Below are 21,882 nucleotides of genomic sequence, written 5' to 3'. Positions count from 1 at the left end.
GCAACAGCAGCAACAGGCCTCCATTATTAGTACTAAGGTTAGAACTTAGTACCTAGGTAGGTACTATAATAAGAGGCCTTGCCTGATAAGATACTCCGTACTTTCCATCGTTCGCAGGATCATGGAGCTCATCAAGGCGGCAGGGTAGGTACTTTGTACGTACACACATTACAGCATCGAAACGGCCCCTCCCGCCCCGGCTCGCGTCCATTAAAACAACCTGCAGACGACCAGCGTTTCAGCTTCAGTCGTCGGCGCTCATCCGCATGCACGTCCAAGACAGCCACATCGGCTGCCCTCTGGCAGTGGCTCACCGAGCTAGGCCGACGCCGCAGCCCAGTGCATGCACGCATACATCCAAGGTTAACGCATCATTGGGAGAAGAGACCAGAGACACTATATGTTCTAACCGTCTACCCCCCACATCCTCCCACCACATAGGTGAACCCGGCTCGTGTCAAGCCCGCCGATATGCACGGGGCCGGTCCCAGAATCCAAAAAAAAACAAAACGTCCCCCGCTGTTCTCCCGAATTCAAACAAAGGGTATATATGTCAACGCGCCGCATGGGCCCCAACTCTCATCATGATCGTCCGTCTTTGCAGGTTGCGTCGCCTCCCAAAGGGATCAAGTCATGTATCGTTTTCCTCGTCTCTTCTTAATCTAGAGACGTAGACCCCGTGGCAGGTGACAGCCAAGTGCAAAGGGACCCCGACGAATGTTTAGCACAGCTAGACTTACTGCGGCGCCTTGCGCTGCGTCTCCTCGTCTGTGTTGGTGAACATTGTGTTGTTGGCCCCGCCACTTCCCGTGTCGCTCGAGCTGCCTTGGTGGTGCTCCGTGGCGCCTTTCTCGACTATCTCGTCGACCGCGATGAGAAGCTCGCCATTCTTGCCGTATCGCCGGGGCTCGATTTCGGCCTGGTGAACCACCGTCAACGCGCCCTTCCAGCCTGACACCTTGTGGAAAATCGAGTCCATCTCCTCGAGCGACCGGTACGCCGTCTCGGGGAAGAAGAAGTAGACCGAAGGCACCATAATGGCATTGATGATGGCGAAAATGGTGTATGTGTGGTACTTGATGTTGGTGAAGGCGACAGGGGTGATCATGACGACCATGAAGTTGAAGATCCAGTTCGACGACGTGGACAAGGCATTGGCCGGCGCGCGTGTGCGCAGTGGGGTGATCTCGGCCGGATACAGCCATGTCATGCCGAGCCAGCCGAAGGCGAAGAAGGTGTTGAAGACGAACAGGAAGGCGATGCCGGCAATCTGGCACGCCTTGTTGCCCTCTTGCGAGTTGACGCCAGCGAGGATGGCCATGGTGGCGGCCTGGCCCACGGCGCCGAAAAGCATGAGCTTGCGACGTCCCACGCGCTCGACGAGGAAGACGGCGGGCCACGAAGCAATGAAGTACTCGGTGCCGTTGAGGGCAGCCAACAGGCGGGAGAGGAAGGGCGACATGCCGAGGTCGGAATAGATCTTGGCCGCGTAGTAAGTGATGAGGTTGATACCCGAAATCTGTTGGAACATCTGGTTGACGTAGGCGATGATGGTGCGGTGCAGGGTGCGGTTCTTATCGCGGGCGAACAAGTCGGCAAAGGTTCCCTTGGCCATCTCCTCGACGGTTTCCTTGATGGCGCGGAACTCGTTCTCGACATATCGGTCATGCTGATCAACATCAGCTATAGCTGCTATGACCTCACGGGCCTCGGCGTCGCGGCCCTTGAGGATCAGCCAGCGAGGGGACTCGGGCAGGCCGAGAACAAAGGCAAGGATGAAAATGCAGAAGACGATCTGGAAGGCCAGTGGGAAGCGCCATGCGACGGAGCCGGGCGCAAAAGACAGGCCGAGATCGACCCAGTATGAAATCATGATGCCACCCGTAATGAGAGCACCCTCAATCATGACCAGCTTGCCTCGCTTATGGGCCGAGCACGTTTCCGACTGCCACATGGGCACTGTTGAGGTATTGCCGCCGTTACCAAGCCCAGTGATGACGCGACCAATGATGAAGTGCTCCAAGGTAGTGGCAGAAGCCTGAAGAGCAGCGCCGACGATCATGATGGCGGTGCCGAGGAAAATCATGCGCTTGCGACCGAGAGGGTTTCCAATGAAGATGGTGATGACAGCGCCGATGAAGCAGCCCAAATTGTACGAGGCGATGGCGATGCCCTGGTACGTGGAGCGGTTGGACGCCTCCGAGGGACTGAGGCCCGCTTCTTTGTCGTTGATTTTGGGGAACTGGCTGAGGAAGATGGGAAGCGTCAAGATGCCGCCCATGACACCCTGGTCTGAAGAACACTGTCAGTAACCGCAGCGGGTCGGAGAAGATGAAAGCCTCTTACCGTAACCGAAGAGCAGAAAATCACAACCAGCAATGGTGCCAATGGCCCAATTGAGGGCCCGGCCACGGAGGCCAAAGTACTTCTTCCCCATGACGGCTTACTGCCTCGTGGTGCTGGAGGGGGGTTGCTTATACCCTATCCGTGTCTGGCTGGTCACGACTCACTGCCCTTTCCAGGCGGTGGACAGACGAGACGAGGCGCTGAGCAGCGCAGAAGGACAAAACGGAGAAGAGCCGGAAAAGAATCCCCGGAGTAATGGATGATGATCACGGAGGAGGAGGGACGAAGTCAAAGCGTCGGCTGTCACCCGTGGGGGATGGGCATGGCGACTTTATAAGTTGCATTCGGGTCGTGCCTCGTCAGGTACGACAATGTACCCGTGCCCGTGCCTGTGCGAAGTACTTCGCACCTGCCTTTGCCTCGCGCCTGCCCTCGCGCCTTTACCTGCTGGTTCCCAGCGCGACACGACTATGTACGTAAGTAAACGGGGAGAGACTCTCGCGTCGCACGACGGGGGGGGGAGGGCCCGTACTTTGCGCAGTAGCCTACGGGGTACACCGATGTACAGCGACGTACCTGGCGGGGCTAACATGCTGGAAAGAGGCGGGAGTGGGGGAGCGGGAGCGACCACAAGAGACATTCGACACGGCGGAAAACTGGGTCTGGCCCAGTACTGTAACCTTACTCACCTCTGGTCAGCGGCCTGTGAGCGCCGATGCGGTCGTCGCACTAACTACCTGTATGAGCCCCGGAGGCGAGGCCCAAGCCAAGGGAACTACTACCACCACCTCAGCACTTACGACAAGCACACCTCTTGCAATTCCATATCCGTGATGTTGCACCGGGCGGCCGTCACTGGCGCAGACCGGACAAAGTACGTTCGCGCGAACTTGGGTGCCGTATTGACGATGGGCGGGAACAAGACCGGGGAGGGGGGGTGTGGGTTCAAGTTGTTAGTTAGTAGCAGTAGTACGTCGTCAAGTTAGTTGCTGCCAGCCAGACCCGCTGGTGTGCCGGACGGCGGGCGCGAGCCACCGTGGTCAGTCACCACCCATCCATCCATCGTCATTCCTGCACCCTTCCATCCATCCCATCCATCCATCCACCATCTCCGCCATCCATCTCAGCCATCCGGCACTACGGAGTGCCTGTTTCACTCATTCCCGGAGCCCTGATAATGCTCAATGCGCAGCCGTCTTCCAGAAACTTGTCCGTCTTCGGCCTCGGCTTCGTTCCCCCGTGGACTAAAACAGCACCCCGACCTTGAAGCCGCGCCTCCGGGGCGGGGAAGGCGCATCGAGGAGTCCCCCGATGGATGACATGCCAGAAACCATGCGCGCCTTTTTTGTTCCTCTTCTCGTCTCGATATTGTCGCGTGTAGCTAGCCGTGGGGAACGACGACGTCATTTCAACCCGGAGCGCGGAGGTGATGGGTCCTCGCCTCCACGTTCTCCGCTAATTTGCATGCAGCAAAGTTACAGAACTTTTTTCACCTTGTTCTCTGTCATCGCCCCGAATCGTGCCGTGTCTTTCACAAGCAAGCCGGACGCGCATTGCCCGCTCGGCGATGGATCCAGTGGGTTGGTGATGAAAACTGGAACCTCGTCAAGCACGCGGCTCGTTGCGGCAACTTGCCCTCAAGCCTGGGCTGACCACGAGTAGGGCGGCCGCAACCCCATGATAATTAGAATAAACCGGGTCTCGGTTGTCGTGCTGGACATGGATGCGATGCAGCATGCCGATCCGTTGAGCCCCGGTCAAGCCAGTAAGTAGTATACCAAGGTACATGTGTCAAGTAAAGGCGATGATCAGGTCAAGCCGGCGTGCGAAGCTCTCCGCTGAACAATGGGGATGAACGACTAGTCGGTGAGACGCACAGCCATGCTTAGCAGCCGCCCAACATGGCACGCGTGGTGATGGAGTCATGCCACGCCAAGAGCCGGGCGGGCGGTACTTGCGATGCCCGCCGTCCGTCGCTACGCGCTCGTTTGCCTTGAGTGCTACTCCTGGTACGAAACGCAGTTTTGCCGTTCTCCGGCCATGACCTTTCAGGCTCTCGCAGAGGGGGGTGGAGATCGGGCGACGGCTTGAGTGGCGTTAGGTGGCTGCGAGGCCAGCAGGGGAGAGACTCCAGGCACCGAAGGCGCATGGCTGGGTCGAGGGTGTGCACCTGGGCTGGACGAGGACGGCAACCCGACGGCGCTCTCACCCAATTCTTGCACCACCATGACGGGTGTGGCCTCGGCAAGGTCATTGCTTAGTAGAAGTCGCGGATGCAGAGAGCCGCCGGGCCGGCCGAGAAGGAAGCCAACAAAACAAGACTGGGAACCACGCCCTGGGAATTCGAGTGCAGCGAGTCATCCGCGGCGGTTGCGCAAGGTAGTAAGTAGGGCTGCGCGTTGCAAAGTGCCAAGTCCCAAGACGATGCCCAGGACGGGGCGAGCCCGCGGACAAGACGGGAAGACGGGCTGCGAAACAGAACACTTTATTACGTACCTGTCCAAACAGCAGCGACTTTAGCCGCAGGATTTGCTGCAGTGCCCGTACTTCGTACTTGTGGTATACTGTAGGTACGAAGTAGCACAGACGCATCAACGGGCCACCGAATGGGATGGATGGTCCCTGGATCGTCGTCGCACAACTCCAGGCCGCCCTGCGTTCAGCTCGGGGCAATGCAACGCAGCCACCCGATCTGGGGTCCCGCCGTCGCGTCGTCAATCTCTCAATGGGCATGTCTGGCGGTTGCATGATGTGACGTCCCCCAGAACCAGAATCTGGGGTTTGGTTCGGGGGAGTCGAGACCGTTCTCGGGCGCATCTGCCACATGGCGCGCCCGTTTCTCCTCAATTTTTGCCCCGGATTTGCCCCTGCCCACCCGTCAGACTCCAAAAAGCTCCCCGAGACGGACATCCGAGCGAGGGGCGCAAGAAATGAGAAGCGCTACTTGCTCCGGTGTCCAAGGGACGGAGCTTTCGTCGTCTGCAGGCCGGGTCGCGTGCCTCGGAATGGATGCTTTGGTCAATGACTGACGTGTAGTGACTTCGTTGGGTAGCGGTGCGTTTTGCTCTTGCTGCTGTCGCTGCTGTCGCTACTACGGCTGCCGCTGGCTGCTCAGACACCGACCGGGTCCAGCCAGTAAGTTAACAAATCATGACCGAGGGGGGGCGTGAGCAGAGAAAAGTGGCTGCGGCACTGCTGGCTGACCTTAGCTAGGCACCGCACCGCCTGTGGCCAACCAATTTAGACCATTCGGCCGAACACATCGCGACGCGCGTGGTTGACAGGACATGCCAAGCATGTAAGTTGGTAGTACGTAGCCAAAAATCGCACGCAGAAAGACCAGCCAAACTATAGTTACCCACCGAGCCTGCATTCGACGAGACGAGAAGACAAGTCGGGGGCGCCAATGGGTCCTTTGTTGGCGACATCATGGGAGCAACGGACCCAGCGTTTTAGACGGTGCGCCCCATCATCTGACGTCACTGGGGCCCTACCGGGCCGACTGAAGAAGCTTCACCGTCGCCCGAGGTCCAGTGGTAATTTTTCTTTTGTACTTTATTCACCTTTTTCAACTCATTTCACGCCCATTGCGGCAAGGCAGGCGGACGGGGAACCACAACTTATGTACCATGGACAGGTGGTGAGTCGCGCGTGGCGTGGCATGGCATCTCATCGAGTTACATACTTACCTTGGTAGCATTCACCCAATTTCTCAGGGGTCGGCAAACTCAAATCTGAATCGACGTCGGCCCCATCGCGGTCTCTGTCTGCGATGCGAGTCAGGCGTCGGGTGTCGCATCAACGACGACCGAAGCACGAGAAGGGCTGGTTGTTACCTCGTGGTAGAGAAAAGGCTGGCTGACTGGCACTGAGCCAACGTCTCGCGCAAAGAAAGCCATAAGCCGCGCCTGCGTGCATTCTACCCGCCCTGTTGCATCTCTTAGACATGCTACCGCCACCTCGCGTACGCCCTTCGCGGCACTCGTAATTTCGTATACTTAGTACTAGCAACTTATTCGGCAGTACCTACGCATCGCCTCGCACCACCACGGGCTGTCCGCCACATCGTCGCATAACATAATAAAGGTGCCAGGACAGCACCGTTTGCCTAACATCTTGGAACGCACCGGGCACTGCATTTCCACAAAACCAGAACTTTGCGTGCTGCGTACGAGGCGTCGCGGGCTGACACGATGTGGCGGAGTTGCAAGTATGCACGTACGTACAATATACGTAGCATGCCCCTTCCTCCCCTCCCGTCCCCGTTGCTGAGGTCATGGCCGGGCACGGCACGGTCCTGACTATACGTACGTCGTACGTACATGAGAACGAAACAAAAACGAACGAACGAACCAAGTGCATCGCATTACTACGAAGTACGTTGCTGTAGCGCACGAAATGCTTGCGCGGTCGCGGTGTGGCCCGTAGCCGCTTCTCCCTCGATTCGCAGACCCCGCGCCTGGCCGGCAGGCCAAGGCAAATAAATGTGTACTCGATGCGCTGGTTCGTTTGTCGAGCGCGCGAGCCGCACGCAACGATAATGGAGCTGCAGTAGTTACTTCGTTCGTCGTAGAATGAAACCGTTTCCGCGACGGCGAACATCCATCGAATCAATGCAAATGGCGCGGCGCCAAACGGCGGCGGCCTGCGCCTGGGAATAAAAAACTGGATCTGCCGGCAGCAGCCCCCTCCACCGGCATCTCGGAGTGGAGCGGCGGAGCGGGGGGGGGGACGTCCTGGAGAGGTAATAGATACGTACCGCCAGCAGGGGGGGGGGGGTTCGCGTCCCCAAGCGAGCGCACACGGACAAACGAACACACCCAACGTCAAGGTACCTGCTGCGCCGGGCCCCCTGCCTGCACAGCGCAGGATCGCAGCTGCAGCCCTGATGAGAATATGGACTTGCGATGTCTACCTAGCAGTACCGTACGTACAGCACGGTATGTGCGTGCGGGGGGGTTACCGAGAGCTGTGCTAGTGCAGTGCTACAGTGCTGTACACAACAACGTGGGAAACGCACGCACACAAAACGTACTTTGCACACAACCAACAACAGAGCCGACAATTAACTTACAGGTAGGTACTAACTAATGCTTACCCGCCGTGCATGCATGCCTACCGCCGGCCACCACCACCACCAATTGTTGGCAGACAAACGACGCGCCTTGTTTGCCAATGCCATCAACAAGCCATGATCCTTCGGCCCATTCCCGCGCATCGAAATGCCCCCCTGGTACGTACTCACTGTATGTCGAACGTGCTGGGTGCGCTCGCGTGTGCAGGCGGCCAACCATCCGCCGCCGCTCTTCTTGGGGGTGGTGGTGGGAGGGAGCGCCGTCTGTCCGTCTGCCCGTCCGTCCGTCCTTCGGCTTTCCCAAACGGGAAATCCCGCGACGCCGGATTTTGCTCTCCGTACCTTACCTCCCCCTTCCCTGCCTCCCACCCACCACCACCACCACCAACCGACTTGTATGACTGACTAGTTTACCTACCTAGTTGTACCTCTACCCCCACGGTTTGGCATCCATCCTGTCCTATCCAATCCCTTCCTCATCTCGGGCGTTTGCTCCATGCTGACGAACATGCAACAAACTCGCCCTAGCCTGTACCGGGCCCTGACCTTGCGCTGCTTGCCATGCCTCACTCTTCCCCCACTCGTCGCTTCCGGCGAGCTTCGAGTCCAGCAGGCAAAACACCATCCCCAATGCTCCTTCATGGATTTGATCCTCTCCGTCACTCTCTGCCGCACCCTCCAGCTGCATTCCCTGCTTCCTCGACTGACCAGCCTCGTCGAGATCGCGCCGCGGCGCTGCTTGCGGCCGTTCCCCTTTCTGAATTACCATGTATACTTGCCGTGTCGCCTCAAGATACAAAGTACAGACAGCACTTATCAATGAGTTATGTCACCGAGTTTCAGGCGTCCTCCTTGCACGGCTCCGTGGCATGTCTTTTTTACACTATGTTGCCAGTTGTCATGTATGTACACATGGACATGGCCCTAACTACGTCTCTGCCAAATATATTCCTAGCGAGACATGTTCCTTGGCCAGTCCATCAACCAAGCTGCGTGCCGCAACACCCTAAAAATGCTCGTCCGTCGCCTAAACGCCATCAATGTATGCATCGTCATCTCGCAACAGTCGCCTTCAAACCCTCTGGCCTTACTTCTTCTCCCGGCCCCTCTTCTCCGCCTCAAAGAGCTCCCTCTTGAAGTCCATCAACATGTCCTCCACTTCGTAAACTGAGTCGCGGTCCAGCTTTGCGGTGCGGAGCTTCTCTAAACCACTCCGCAATGTCTCCATGATCGCCTTGGTCTTGTCACCACCTTCCTCATGCTCCTCGCGTGATTCCGCGCTGAGCTTGCTTGTCAACGTCTTCGGCCCAACTTGTGCCCCCTCCTCCTGCTCCGGCTCGTCGCGTGAAACCGAAGCAGCGAACGATTCCGAAACCAGCTGCGACATGAGTTCCTCATCCGTGTCTCCGCCATCGGGCGCCTCGTTGTCCTGTCTAGTGGTTGTCGGCTTCGTCTCCTGTACACTGTACGACGGGGATTCTCGACGCGCCCTACGGCGTGAGGTGCGTCTCGTCCCCACAGTAGGACCTTGCTGCTCTTCGCTCTCCTTTGCGCGCATCTCCGAGTTGGATGCGACTTGTTCCGGTCCCGTGCGCTCGTCTTCGACCTCCCGCGATCGCCGTCTCTTACTCCGGCTCCCAGCATTTCGGGGACTGCGCTTCCGCTTCCTTTTCAACCCACCATCAGATTCCCTAGATTCGTCTGGGATTGCCTCCGCAACGCGGGATGCCAGCTTTCTAGACTCGCTGCGCGTCATAGGACCTTGGGGAGATGGCGAATCGGCGTGGACTGCGATGCACCGGTTGGCAGGCAATTGCTTGGCACTGCTTCTCCTGCGGCGGCCGTTGCCCTTGGGTCCTGGCAGACCGTAGCGCCGAGCCTCCAGTTCGACAACGAGGTTCATCATCTGGCTCTCATCGCCTTCGCTCAGGGCAAAAGAAACATCGTTGCCGGCATCAAGTGCTGTTGGTTCAAGCCTGTGGGGAGGGGAAGACCTCTTAGGGCTACTTCGGGCGTCCACAAACTCGTCATCTTCAGACTTTGGTGTCTCCTGAACCTGGCTTGGGACAGCATGTTCTAAATGCCGTTGTGGAGGTGTGCTGGGCGGGTTAGCAGCCTTGCTTGGGGACTCCGAAACCCCTTGGCTCCCGTCGGCACTGAGATCATCATCCGGGATGCTGGAGGGAATGACTTTGCCTGAGCCTCGCGACCTGGCGGAGCGTCTCCGACCAGTCCGACGGCTCCGGGGTTGCGGAATTGTCTCCGCGGGCTTCATTTCCTGCGCGTGCGCTTGGAAGTTCGCTGTTGGAGACCCTGTTGGGGAGGAAAACTGCCAATCCTCCAGGGAGCTATTAGCTCTGGACCTCGACTGTATTTCCGACAGCAGAGGATATGGTCGTGGAAGAGGGGGAGACGAAGGAGGATCGTTCATGTCATCCATGGGAAGTATCTGCCCTCGTCTGGGGGTTGGCGTCGAGCTGATCATCTCATCAAAGGACATGTTTCGCTTTGGCGTGCTCTCTTTCGGGAGGTCTTGATCGGGAGCGTCTGCCTTATCCGTTGTCGCGGGATCGACCGCGGCAGAACCGGGGTCAGGACTCGAGTGCACGCCAGGATATATGGCTGCGTTTTCCTGCTGCCTCTGACGAACCTCCTTTTGGCGCTCTGTCAGATGCTGTGACTCTTCTTGGGCTGGAAGAGAAGGTACAATGGTCGCAAAGTGAATCTGAGAATTGTCGTGGCGAAGTCGTGATGTGCTCACCCTCTTGGCCGGCTTTTCAAGCAGTTCCGACGCAATCTCGGAGCGGCGCTTTCTTGTCAGAGGCCGCTTGGACACCAATGCTGCCGGAGAAGCAGCCTGTCTCGAGTTGTGTCGCGTCGATGACGAAGAAAGAACCACAGGGCTTTCGTGCTGCGGGAGATCAACGAAAGAAGACGCTTGTGCGCCAAAGTCGCCGCTTGGGACATCAGCCCCAGGTATGACGAGGTTAACTCTCGACCGGAGGGAGGAGACGATGGACATGAGACTGTCCGAGCACTCGACCTTCTCCTCATCCTTCACCACAGCATTCCAGACATCAGCTGCTCGGCTGACGACAAACGGGTGATTGCTTTTGAACGCAGACACGAGCAGTGGCTCCACTAGATCAAAATCCTTCTTCTCAAGACGCCCATACGCAGTCAATTCAATGCATAGTCGATCCCAAATCTGGTTCAACTGCCATGTCTCAGCAACAGCATCTGATGATGGTTTGGGGGAGGCTCCTACCGTCTTCAAACTGGAAGACTCCTCATGTGACCGAACATGAGCCTTCTCATCTTGAAGCCAGGGGCAGAGACCGGCCTGCATTCGAGACATCATCTTGATTGCTGTCGAAATTGAAACACACCGATCCAGGAACTTGCCAACAGCTTCGAGCAGAGCATCCGTGTCAGTCGTCGTCTCAAGCTCCCCATAAGTGTCGTACAGGGAAACAAGAGTGGCGTTGCCGAGTTTGTAAAGATAATCGAAGGGGTCGGGGGAAGCAGCTTTGCCCAATGTTGGAGGAGCCCCCCAAAGCCGGAGCCGAGCGGTGTCCAAGGCTTGTCGATCGCGCGGCACCTTTGCAGCATCAAACAGCATCGCTGTGACGCACGTCCGTGAAATTGACGTGGATAAGCGGTCTGGCATTGCATTTTCGAGAAGTGCTTTGGCAAGGGGCTCAACGAGGACAACAGCGCGACCAGCGTCACCGAAGTCACGAACGACATTCGCAGACAAGAGGCCGAACAGTGTCTGCCAGTGCGCAGTAGGCAAGTTCGGGTGACACAAGAGACCGCGCTCGAGGAGGGATACGATCTCTCGATATTCCGGACCGAGAAACTTCTCACTGCTAGGCACAGCGGAGCCAGACGGCGGCATGGCCTTGTCCAAAGACGGCTTCACTTTGTCTGCCGCCAACAGCCACGGCCCAAAGGGCGAGAGTGTATTTCGCGGTAGCAATTGCACGAGTTCCCGCGCAAGGTCAGCACGTGCCTTGACGCTCTTGCCGGCGAAGAATGGCTCAAAAATCTCCTGGAACACTTCTGCCAGGTCCGCATTGTCGCTGCAGCCAGGAGGAACCGAGCATAGCATGACGAACAAGTGGTGCAAGGGTATTCGAACAACTCCTTGGGCTTTTTCAACCTTGTCGAATCGTTGTGATGGGGTCGCGGCTGGTTCAAAGTTGTTGTCGTTGCACATGGTGAGCTTCTTCTCCGTAAACGGCAGCACGCCGAGTCCCTCGACAAATAGCTGGACGTAGTGCTTCGAGCTGGAGAGAAACTTGGTGCTGTGAGCGGCATCGTCACCTGTTGTTCCAGTAGTCCAGACTTTGGACAGTAGACTGAAGCTACAAGCAAAGAATTTCGTTGTCTCGTCGGATACCTTGATGTCCTTGGCTGATGCTGCGGCCACAGTCTTGACCAATGCTTGCCACAGCCTATATACCAAACTCTCCTTGTTGGCAAGGTCCAAGAACTTTTTCTCCAGAATGGGTCCGGCGGCTTGCAATACCTTGTCGCAATTCCTCCTGACCCATTTGGAGTCGAGCGGGAGGAGGTCCTCAGGCTTGAGCGGCGTTGGATCCATGATCCGGTCGAGGCTGCGCGGCGGCCGTGGCGTGGACACATCAAGCAATCCGACCAGTATCCGAGCTGCCTGCAAGGGGGAATCTGTGGGAGCATCAGGATTGCCGTCCAGAATAGTGAGTTGGGCAATAACGGGCTGCACAGCAGCGTCCCAGACAACGTCAGTGGGGTATTTGTCGTCGCTCTGAGCGAATGCGAAGTAGTACAGGCTGCACACTCCACCCATAACTATTCTTCGAAGTTCTTGCTGCTTTGCGCTAGCTTTTCTTTTGAGCTGGCTCAATAAGGGCTGGCAGAGTATGCTGATGGATTTCCTCGGGAGCTTGCTGTCAACAAGTGAAAGATAGACGTAGCGATTCCACGCATTGTTTGCCTCTTGTTTGGTGGTTACGTCAGGCAAATTAAAAGCCGTTTGAACGAGCGTCAGCCACGGGCCGTAGTACTGCCACCGGTCCAGAGGGCAACGCAAAAAGAGAATTATGACGCTCCAGATCTGAGGCACCGCGGAGCTCACTTGCTTGTCTTTGAGCATGGCTTGTAGCCTCTTGATGTAGAAGTCAATGTACGTTTCGTCGTCGTTGACGGCCTTGAAGATCTCGGCGACCTTGCGTGAAAGGGCTTTGTCAGATCGAAGCGGAAAGCCGGAGGTTGTCCCCAAACTAATTGCTTGTGCTCGGATCTCTTTGATAGAGCTGAGCATGTCAGTAAACAGATCTTTGAGCCAGTCAGAGTGCGCCACCATGTGAGCGCGGGACTGCTGGACGAGCCGCTTGTAAATCCATATTCTGCTCATGACGATGCTTTTCCCCTTGAGGTGGCCTTCAAGATTGTGCAAGGCTGCCACGAGCCGTCCAACCCTATCTGAAGTAAGAACCTTGGCCGAGAAACTCTGCAGAGCGACCACCTGCATCAAATGGCGGACAACGTCCTTGGGTACCGAGGGGTCCTCAAAGCTCCGAATAGCATGGTCAATCATGAAGATTCCAAAGTCTGAGGCGATGGATGAAGCTATGGCTTGGAAGTTGAGGAATGTGGCAAGAAGGCTGAGAGCGTGGTTGATCAGGGATGAGTCGAGGTTGCCGTTGTCGCTTCTCGATGTGATGTCCCGTTCTATGAACTGAGTGAAGAGGCTCATCTTATCCTGCAAAGCAACCCGATCGGGCAGATTGCTGGACGTTTTCAACGCGCGAGCAAGCATCATGTAGGCGTCCAGCTTGGAGTCGCGATCGGAACCGGCGAGTTGCCGGACGGCTGACTCGAGCATCTCGACGATATTCAGCTGGGCAGTCGAGTCATCCAGTTGGCTTCCTAGAGACGAGACTAGGTGTGTCGGAGAAGATGACCGCTTCAGGATGCCCTTGATGGGCTTTGAAGAAGCTGAGGAAGGTGCCGAGGCGGGAGACGATCGAACGCCAGGGCGATAGTCAGGAGGGTCCTTGTACTCGGTGCGGCTGGACCACTCCACCTTCTTGCGCGTCTTACTCGAGCTCGGAAAGGAGCCTGTCGGGACGGGCGAAGACGGGGAGTGGGCGTTGGGTGGTGTCTGGAGGCTCCGGCGCGGGTCGAAGGCCTGAGAGCGGGAGAGGATGACGGATCGAAGGGAGACGTCGGGGTCGGGGACTGGCGGCTCTCGGGGAGGCGTCGGGGGTCTCGTCGGCAGAGACTTGAAGATGTTGATGGTAACGTCGGAAGGGGTGGCCGAGGCTACTGTAGATGCCATGGCTGCTGGGAGGAAAGCAGGCAGCAGGCTGGCGATCTAGAGAGCGGAGGTGCGGCCAGCGACGTTACAGAGCCCGACCATGCATGCATCCAGCAGCAGCGACGCGTTGAGCCACGCAGAAACGAGAAAAGACCACAACTGGGGGACGAGAAATATGAACTCGACAGACACACAGCGGGAGAAAGACCCAAATGCAACAAGGTGACGCTGAAGCAGAAGAGGTGGGATGCTGAAGAGACGATGGAGGATGAGGAACCGTGTAGTCAAGTGTGGCTGGCCTCCCTGCCGTGTGCATGCCCAGGTGCGGTTCACGTCTTTTTTCCACTAAACGCGACCACGCTCACACGAGACGCGTTAAGCAAGGTCCCGCACGGCGCCCGCCTAGGGGGGGGAGCGTGATCCTCCTCCACTGCTACCATCCAGGATGGTAGCGCGGGCGAGCTCGACTGGGGCTGGGACTGGTGGGCTCCGCTCCCGGGCACTGGCTGTGGCGGTGGCTGTAGCCTGTTTGCCCCCGCGTGAGCCACCTCACCCACCTCTCCATCCCCAGCCGCCCCGGCGCTCAAAGTCAGGGGAGTGGAGAGCCTGATGCCACCGCGCCTGGCGCATCATCAGCGGGCAGACAGAATTGGTTCGTGCATAACTACCTAGATGCATGAATGCATGCCCGCTTGAGGACCCGACAACGTGTTGCGTGTGGCTGGGAGCAGCTTCTGTTGCGTTTGATGAATGACGGCGGGAGCGTGGAGGCCACGACGGCCGAGTCTTGTCTGCAGCCAGCGCCAAAGAGAGCAGGATGGGACGGCATCATGTTACAAAGGGGGGGTGTTCGCCATGCAGGATTCAGCTTGCAAAGGTCTTTGCTATCTGCCTGCCTGCCTGCTTGCTGGCTCGGCTGGCGTGGTGTTCCATTGCGAAGGGCCCGGCAGACCGCTAACAAGGCGGTCATCTCTAGGCGCCGACCTCAGTACTTCTCAACTTACCCACGGTCCCTATCTTCATCATGCTAAGCCTCGCTGCATTCGTCGGTACAGCTGGACGTCGCTTCTGACATTGAATGTGGCGGGCGATGCTCCGGAGTCGAGATGACCCACGCGCTTGGTGGTGTCTGGCGCGGAAGTGCCGTGCTTACTTTCAGCTGCGGTAGGTAGTACAGTATAGGTAGGTGCGCCGAGGATATGAGTGTATCTCAGCAGTTACAAAGTATGAAGCTCTTTTCCTGCATGCCATGCCCAGCATCTTCTGTACGGCTTGAGACCTTGTTGAACATGTAGGTGCTCGTCGATGCCAAAAATTGCCATGAGAGGCCTTGGTCATTCATCATCATCATCGTCATCACTACATCCATCCCGCGACGGCCCTCGCCTCAGCACTCGATCTACAACGGGGTATGCGTACCACTTGTGGCCTGTGGGCTGCCTCGGATCAGGGCAAACCTGACCTTGGGCATTGACTGGGTTCTTTGGCGTGAGACAGTGCACTCGGATTCTCTACGTGCAACTGGCCAGCCATCTCGCCCATGGATGGGCCGGGCAGGTAGGTGGTATCCAGCGACGAGCCAAATCCAGCCAGCGTAACTGCGCTGCACGAAGTACGAAGTACAGTGTGTGCAAAAATGAAAGTCCCGTGCGAGGTCACGTCCTTGATCCACGCCCACCCACCCGAGACGCGCTCTGGAGCGCAAGGCAGGGCAGGGCGGCGGCGTAAAGGCACATGAATGGCAGATCGGATGCGTGTCTGTCGCAGAAACCGCATTTCTTTGCACCCCAAGCTGCAAGCCCGTGGCCAATCGTTTCAGGCACTCGGCGCAGCTGCTCGCTCACGCGCCATGCTTGCAGCAGCTTCCGGGGCGGAAAGGGCCTTGTCTCAGTGTGCTAATGGCCGGAAGCTAAGGCACTAAAATGAGCCCGAGGTTGTTGCAGTCGCCTGAGAGGCAGTAAATACAGTACACACTCAGCCCAGCCCGGCGAGCGGTTGCTTTTTGGGCCGCCGTCATCACCCGCCCCTCCCTCCCAGAGGGCGCCGCCATTCACTCATCAAACCTTCAGCCAAACAGAAAAGAAAAAAAGGACCGACGTCTTCTTGAATCCGTCCATTTACTTGCTGCATCATTCGATTGCCTGTCTGCGACACACTTTTTTTTTTTTTTTTTTTCATCAGAGCCAAAAGCACATTATATTCTTCCCTTTCGTGACTGTGTCGCCGTCTCGTTTGTTCTGACCGCCGTGGAGGTGGTGGTATTTTGCCGTGGGGCCTGCTACCCCATCCATCATCCTCATCAACCCCGTGTTCCATAATCTAAATTGCCCAACAAGCCGCATACGGCTTCTCGACAACGTGCCTACGTGCCTACCCGTACTGACAACCGACGTGGCCATCTGTCTCATCGGGGCTACCATGGCAGGCCAAGCAACGTCAGGACCGGGTTGGTGTTCCCTCCTCACGGGAAGCAGTTCTGTCTGGTCTGACCAATCGCAGCAAAGCTCAAAGCCGTAAAGGAGCTCGTGAATAAGCTCACGGAGGATCTTGACAGCATCACGTTGCTTCCGCCAGGTTCGGCCTCATCTCAGCGCCCCGGCTGGCGCTCAAGCTGACAGAACTCGCCGCCCAGAACGCGACGAGGCACTCGAGCAGCTGAAAATATACGGTCGCGACCCCCGGGACGCCGATCCCATCTTCACCCAGCATGTCCGTGATGCAACCCGATCGTGGGCACGCAAGAAGCTGATACCGAGCAGGGAATCACAATGCTCCTCAAGCACGCGTTCTATAGCCCGTCAACAAGTACCTCCAAAGCGGCTCTGAGGGTCTTGGCCAACGCCATGCTTCTGAAGCCCGAGACGAGGCAGATCTTTGTGGAGCAGGGTTTCGCCGAAAGAGCCTGCAAGGAACTCAAAGTAGACAACTGGGACAATGAGTTTCTCGTATCTCGAGTCCTTTTTCTTGCTACGTACGGCACGAAACTGAGCCTTGTCGACCTCATCGAGCAGCACGGCCTTGCCGACAGCATCATCGACAATCTGAACCGCCACGTCAAAGTCTTATCAAACAAGCCGAAAACTAAGATTGATTCAATGGAGGAAATGGCCCTTGGAGAGACCTTGAAGCTCATGTTCAACGTGTCTCACTTTTGCAAGGAAAAGGCGTCCCTTTTCACTTCGGCCGTCCCTCACATTGTGGCGCTTTTGTGGAAACGAGATGTACCAAAGGAGAAGCAGCTTGAGCCGCCCTTCGGACCCCTAGTCAACGCCCTGCTCAATCTCGACCTAAAAGCCGACAAGAGTCAAACAGCACTGTACCCAAAGACGGAGCCGACCAGAGTGTGTGCCAGGCTGGTGGCTCTGCTGGACGGGTCGATAAGGTCTTACCCAGACAGCGAGCTCGAAACGGTGGTAACACCTCTGGTCAGCTTGATCAGCAAAATATACGGTGGCGCGCCAGACCCCGTGCAGCAATACTTGCGGGACAGCCTTCTTCCGACAGCAAAGGATCGAGAAGCTGTACTTGGCCGTGGCGAAACGCTGTCGGCCAAGCTGCTCACGAACTCGACAAACCCAATGGCGCCGGCGCTTCGCGAGGCCATCTCTCACCTCCTCTTTGACCTTTCAAGCAGGGACGCGTCCAAATTCGTCGAAAACGTCGGTTATGGCTTCGCATCCGGGTTCCTTTTCCAGAATAACGTGCCCGTGCCAGCATCCGCGTCGGAGGCGTTCAGCACGGGAGACTCACGTGGGGCGCAGAAAACAGTGAACCCGATAACGGGGCAATTCCACGACAAGGAGAAGCACGTGGAAGGGCCAGAAATGACCCAAGAGGAGAAGGAGCGAGAAGCGGAGCGGCTGTTTGTGCTTTTCGAACGGTATGTTCTGACGGGAGGGCTATGACTGATCAACTCAAAGACTAATTTTCTCTTAGGTTGAAGCGGGCAGGGATCAACGTTCAGAATCCAGTCGAGGCGGCCGTTCAAGAAGGCCGTTATCGGGAGCTGGGTGATGATGAAGTAGAGGAGCTCGATTGATGTGAATTGAGTGTCACATTGCCTGGGCCACGTCACAGGCGGCGGCAGCCTGTTGGTGACAGACTCGGGCCACGGCTCGCAAAGCATCTCCGGCGAGCGTTCAGAACGTGCTGGGCACCGGTTGAGGTGTAAAATCATCGGACTTTGCGAGAGGTGCCAACACAACACATGTAAATGTACTCTAAACTCAAACATGAGAACACTACCGGACAGCGGGGTGGGGGCTCCCGGCATCGCGACTGGAGGCTCAAGCATGAAACGCATGTTGTCTTGGTAGATCGGCTAAGTAGCCCATGTAATATCGCAGGCGATAAAAGTCTTGATGAAAGGAGCGATGTTGGGCTGAGCGTTAGCTGGAATACTTGGTCGGGGGCTATGAGCATCTGAGATCTTGAAGTACGGAGGCCAAGCCGCTATTCGTTGTGGCAGTTGCGACCGGCTGGCATCCGTGCCAGTTCCTGCCGCCTGCTGCTCGCTGAACACATGACCCTTAGTATGTCTACTAATGTGTCCCTCTACAAGCAAGCAAACTCTTATCTTGTAAACCACCTCACCGCGAACACTTCTGCCACGCGCACGGTCGCCACAAGCCTTTTCTTCTGACTTTGTGCACCATTTACCCTCCATCAACCCTAGGGCACTCTTCACATCCTCCCATCGCACCTCGTTCGCCGATTCCTTCCCGCCATCTGGGCCGTACAGCTTCCGCGTTCGAAACTCCTCCCAAGCCGTATTTCTTCTGTCAAATCGGCGATGAAACCGGGCAAGACCTCGGCTTTCATCGGCCGTGAGGTCAGGGTTGATCGCGATGAGGCCGAAAGGTACATTGCTGACTTCCCCGCCAATCCTCGATGAGCTTTGACTCTGACTTGATCCAAACCATCGTTCGCAGTTTCGAGCCGGCGACCACCAGCTCTCCCGAGCCAAGCGTGATTGTGTCGGACATGGTTCAAGATCACTACAGTGCAGACAATAAAGCCTTTGACGGTCGTTCCCCCTCAACAAACGGCCAAAGAAGCCCAGAGGGCGAGAAGTGGTCAGAGCACGAGAGTAAGCAATCGAAGCATGCTTTCAGGGTCAGCAGCCGCAAACGACGAGAGACAACTGTCGTCCCTCGTCGCTCAACACGAAATCGCTCCACCAGCGTGACCTCTGCACGACTTCCAATGGCTTCCACACGCAAGCAATCCAAATCCAAAGTGCCAAAGCCCAAGAGCACTGCCATCCGCAAACCTCAAAGAGGGCAGTCAAAGAAGGCTCCATCCAGCGACGAGTGGGAGGTGGACAAAATTGTTGATGATCGCATCGACGCCGACACCTACGTGCATTATTATCTGGTGCAGTGGAAGGGCTGGGCACCGCGCCACAATACCTGGGAGCCGAAACGAAACCTGCTGCAATGCTGGGACGTGATCGAGGAGTACGAGGCCCGGGGGCGGCGTGGAGGGGTTGGCAAGTGAGGCTCTTCGATGAACGGTAGTGGACTTTGCTCAGCTTCAACGGGAAGTTGATTGCTTGCACACCGTTGGCCATGAGCCCGCAAATCAGTGTGTGCTACAGAAAAGTTTCTGGGGGACTCGGAAGACCCTTCGATCTGTGACGGCAGGCAAAGCTGCAGCAATATTGCGGATCAAATTTATTTTAGCAATGACTTCGAGGCATCTAAACTGTGAGCAGAGATGACAACCAAACTCCATGAAAGGGCCACTCATGTCTCCTGGGTAAAACGCATGTCGTGTAGTCCGAGTTGGCCCAGTCAATCCCACCCAACGTTGCACCCACTACCAATGCGAGTTGTCAAGATACGCCTTGAAACCCAGAATAGAACCAGCAAGGGGCATGAGACCGCGCACAAAGTTCATGGTGCCCCATCGGTCAAGCAACTCCTTCGCGTGGTGTTCTGATCCCGAAGTTCCATCCTTGTGTAACTTGTGCAGCTTGTCGTTGGTGTCGGCCATGACGAGCAAGGTAAATGGCACGATGCCCATGACACTCGCGGCCGCAGCTGCGAACAGCTGCCACTGCCCGCCCGCGCAACGTACATCGTAGGCGACGTACGCATAGGCCAAGGCAACGGTGGCTCCAGCCTTTGGCATGAGAGCGGCACCACGGGCGAACAAGTCGGCCCAGAAAGCCACGGCCTTTTCAGGCACTGCTTTTGCAGATGGGATTGAAATGAGTGTGAGACTCGTGATGACGCCTGTGTTTTTATAGAGGGCATGAGCTTTTAAGTCATGTGCCACGCCCTGCGACGCGAACCCGACTATAACAGTGTATGGACTTACCTGATGCCCAGGCGGATCCCACGATGCCTGTGGCGACAGCGACGAGGGTGGGCCCTGAGAACTGCATCGTGTTGTCTCGTTAAGGGAAGATGCGGATGAGATGGCAAGCAGTGGATGATTCCAGTGATAAAAGTAAGTCTTCAATTGTCTTTTGAAGGGAGGGAGGATGTTTAGAGTCTTTAGTTTGCGCATGTGGCAATGATATAGGGTAGGCTGTCGCAAGCCACGACTTTAGAGCGCATACGAAGTACGTAGCTGATTGCGACGCGTCCGCGACAACCGAGTCACCAGATCGGACCACGACGTCACCGTTGATTTTCTTTTTTGGAAGATTTGTACTTCGTACCTGAATTTTTATCATCACGCGCCACCCAGCCAAAGGCACGCCTAACAAAACAGATATCTACTCATGCAGAGCCTATCCACGCCCACAGCGATCGCTGTTGCAATCATGCTACGGCCATCGCAGGTTTGAGACCGAGAGTTTTCGAGCAGTAGGCGCGGGTGCGTCTCAGCTCGCGGCTGGGTTGCGCCCGGCAAAGGCGTACAGGACCGCCCTCTGCGTCGGGTCGCGAATGTCGTCCTCCTCCCAGACCTTGACGAGGTCGAGGTTGCACTTGCGCAGCACGTTTTGGCTGGCGGTGTTGGAGTCGAGCGTCACGGCCACGATGCACTCGTCGACGAGCCCGCCGTCATCGTTGTCGTTGTCGTTGTCGTTGTCGTCTGGCCCGGCCCGCCAGGAGACGCTGCTCTTTTCCACCTTGAGCTCGACCTCTGCCCGGGGCAGCGCCCACCACGCCTCGAGGAAGCCCCTGACCAGCTCCGTCGCGTAGCCCTTGCCCCAAAACTCCTTGCGCAGCATGTACCCGATGACGGGCCAGCCGAGCTCCCCGACGACCATGTGGCAGCCGCCCGTGCCGATCATCTCGCCAGTCTCGGCGATGCAGATGACGAACTCGTACTTGGCGTCGCCCTGCGGCGCGAGCCGCTTCTTCATCTGCTCGCGCGACCACGCCACGTCCGGGTCCGGGTGCCCCTGCGAGGTCCACTGCATCACCTCGGGCTGCACCCGCAGCGCGTGCCACCCGTCGAGGTCGCTCTCCAGCGTCCGCCGCAGAATGAGCCGCTCCGTCCGGATGTCTGGCCGGCCGTCTAGCAGCGGGTATGGCACCGCGGGGAGGGTCGTCTTGACCGTGATCCATTCCATCGGCGTTGGCTCGAGCATTTTGGTTGTGTGATGGACTTTGGCGTCCGAAACAGGCGTGTGTATTCGCGGCGCCGAGGTTTCCGAGGGTCTTTCCGCCGAGTTGTGGCTGGCGGTTGTCTCTTGTCCAACTCGCTCGATGCCCTACCGTGACTGTGCGTAAATGGCTGAGAAAATGACTACACACGAAACACAAGGTGCTGTCCGGATTTTTTTGCTAAAAGTCCAAGGGCTCAATTCCTAGAAATTTATCTCTGCGGTGAGTCACGGCAACTGACGGCCGGTCTACCAAAAAGCCACTCGGCGTTGTGGGGTACCGTACACGATGGTTCCTACCGGCCAAGTCTGTCCGCCTGTAAAGGCCGTATTCGTGTCAGCACCGCTTGAGCACAATCTGCATACCATTAACGGTCGCGCAATGCCTCAATTCAGAAGTTCGAAACATCCCTGTTCAGAATCCCCTCGAATAGCGGCTGGGCACAACTGACGCGGGTAAGCTCGGCGGCTCACAGAATGACCAACGCGGGGGTCAAGACGCAATCTTATCTCCTGCCTCCTTGAATTCGGAAGTCGTACTCGTAAGGCAATGGGTGATTGATTTGAGGCCAAAATACAATTGAGGCTCGT

At 57.0% G+C, this 21,882-nt stretch overlaps 6 protein-coding genes across 7 annotated transcripts; 2 read left to right on the top strand and 4 right to left on the bottom strand.

Moving 5' to 3' along the window:
- Positions 1-464: 464 nt before the first annotated feature.
- On the bottom strand, positions 465-2,615 carry JDV02_009471 (uncharacterized protein). The gene is made up of 2 exons (XM_047991136.1): positions 2,347-2,615; positions 465-2,292 (listed from the first exon to the last, which is right to left on the bottom strand). The coding sequence occupies exons 1-2, from the start codon at positions 2,435-2,437 to the stop codon at positions 737-739; spliced, it is 1,647 nt and encodes a 548-aa protein (XP_047847146.1). The 5' UTR covers positions 2,438-2,615; the 3' UTR covers positions 465-736.
- Positions 2,616-8,283: 5,668 nt separating this feature from the next.
- On the bottom strand, positions 8,284-13,972 carry JDV02_009470 (uncharacterized protein). Its single transcript, XM_047991135.1, has 2 exons — positions 10,689-13,972; positions 8,284-10,637 (listed from the first exon to the last, which is right to left on the bottom strand). Exons 1-2 carry the CDS (start codon positions 13,746-13,748, stop codon positions 8,508-8,510), a joined length of 5,190 nt encoding a protein of 1,729 aa, XP_047847145.1. The 5' UTR covers positions 13,749-13,972; the 3' UTR covers positions 8,284-8,507.
- A 1,944-nt stretch (positions 13,973-15,916) lies between these two features.
- Positions 15,917-18,323, top strand: JDV02_009469 (uncharacterized protein). 2 transcript variants are annotated; one of them, XM_047991133.1, is made up of 5 exons: positions 15,917-16,173; positions 16,227-16,301; positions 16,360-16,436; positions 16,487-17,607; positions 17,664-18,323. In XM_047991133.1, exons 1-5 carry the CDS (start codon positions 16,146-16,148, stop codon positions 17,764-17,766), a joined length of 1,404 nt encoding a protein of 467 aa, XP_047847143.1. In that variant the 5' UTR covers positions 15,917-16,145; the 3' UTR covers positions 17,767-18,323. The 2 variants fall into 2 exon arrangements, with proteins under 2 accessions (XP_047847143.1, XP_047847144.1); XM_047991134.1 differs by having other exon boundaries at positions 16,360-17,607.
- A 196-nt stretch (positions 18,324-18,519) lies between these two features.
- Positions 18,520-19,226, top strand: JDV02_009468 (uncharacterized protein; the record flags this gene model as incomplete). Its single annotated transcript, XM_047991132.1, has 2 exons — positions 18,520-18,587; positions 18,659-19,226. 2 exons carry the CDS (start codon positions 18,520-18,522, stop codon positions 19,224-19,226), a joined length of 636 nt encoding a protein of 211 aa, XP_047847142.1.
- Positions 19,227-19,547: 321 nt separating this feature from the next.
- Positions 19,548-20,118, bottom strand: JDV02_009467 (uncharacterized protein; the record flags this gene model as incomplete). The annotated part of the gene is made up of 2 exons (XM_047991131.1): positions 19,548-19,966; positions 20,052-20,118. The coding sequence occupies 2 exons, from the start codon at positions 20,116-20,118 to the stop codon at positions 19,548-19,550; spliced, it is 486 nt and encodes a 161-aa protein (XP_047847141.1).
- Positions 20,119-20,562: 444 nt separating this feature from the next.
- JDV02_009466 (uncharacterized protein) lies at positions 20,563-21,276 on the bottom strand (the record flags this gene model as incomplete). The annotated part of the gene is made up of 1 exon (XM_047991130.1): positions 20,563-21,276. The coding sequence occupies one exon, from the start codon at positions 21,274-21,276 to the stop codon at positions 20,563-20,565; it is 714 nt and encodes a 237-aa protein (XP_047847140.1).
- Between the last annotated feature and the right edge of the window lie 606 nt (positions 21,277-21,882).

Source organism: Purpureocillium takamizusanense, chromosome 9 (genome assembly GCF_022605165.1).
Source record: "Purpureocillium takamizusanense chromosome 9, complete sequence".
Lineage (NCBI taxonomy): Eukaryota > Fungi > Ascomycota > Sordariomycetes > Hypocreales > Ophiocordycipitaceae > Purpureocillium > Purpureocillium takamizusanense.
The sequence above is the reverse complement of the archived record's forward strand: the minus strand, read 5'-3'. Positions and strand labels throughout refer to the sequence as shown.

Bases quoted from the DNA above. Each gene is read 5' to 3' on its own strand.
- JDV02_009471 (XM_047991136.1), bottom strand. From the start codon at position 2,437: ATGGGGAAGAAGTACTTTGGCCTCCGTGGCCGGGCCCTCAATTGGGCC. The intron at 2,293-2,346 runs GTAAGAGGCTTT...AGTGTTCTTCAG, and splicing joins TTTTCTGCTCTTCGGTTACG to ACCAGGGTGTCATGGGCGGC.
- JDV02_009470 (XM_047991135.1), bottom strand. From the start codon at position 13,748: ATGGCATCTACAGTAGCCTCGGCCACCCCTTCCGACGTTACCATCAAC. The intron at 10,638-10,688 runs GTAGGAGCCTCC...GAGACATGGCAG, and splicing joins AGTCTTCCAGTTTGAAGACG to TTGAACCAGATTTGGGATCG.
- JDV02_009469 (XM_047991133.1), top strand. From the start codon at position 16,146: ATGGCAGGCCAAGCAACGTCAGGACCGG. The intron at 16,437-16,486 runs GTCCGTGATGCA...GATACCGAGCAG, and splicing joins ATCCCATCTTCACCCAGCAT to GGAATCACAATGCTCCTCAA. The intron at 17,608-17,663 runs GTATGTTCTGAC...ATTTTCTCTTAG, and splicing joins CTGTTTGTGCTTTTCGAACG to GTTGAAGCGGGCAGGGATCA.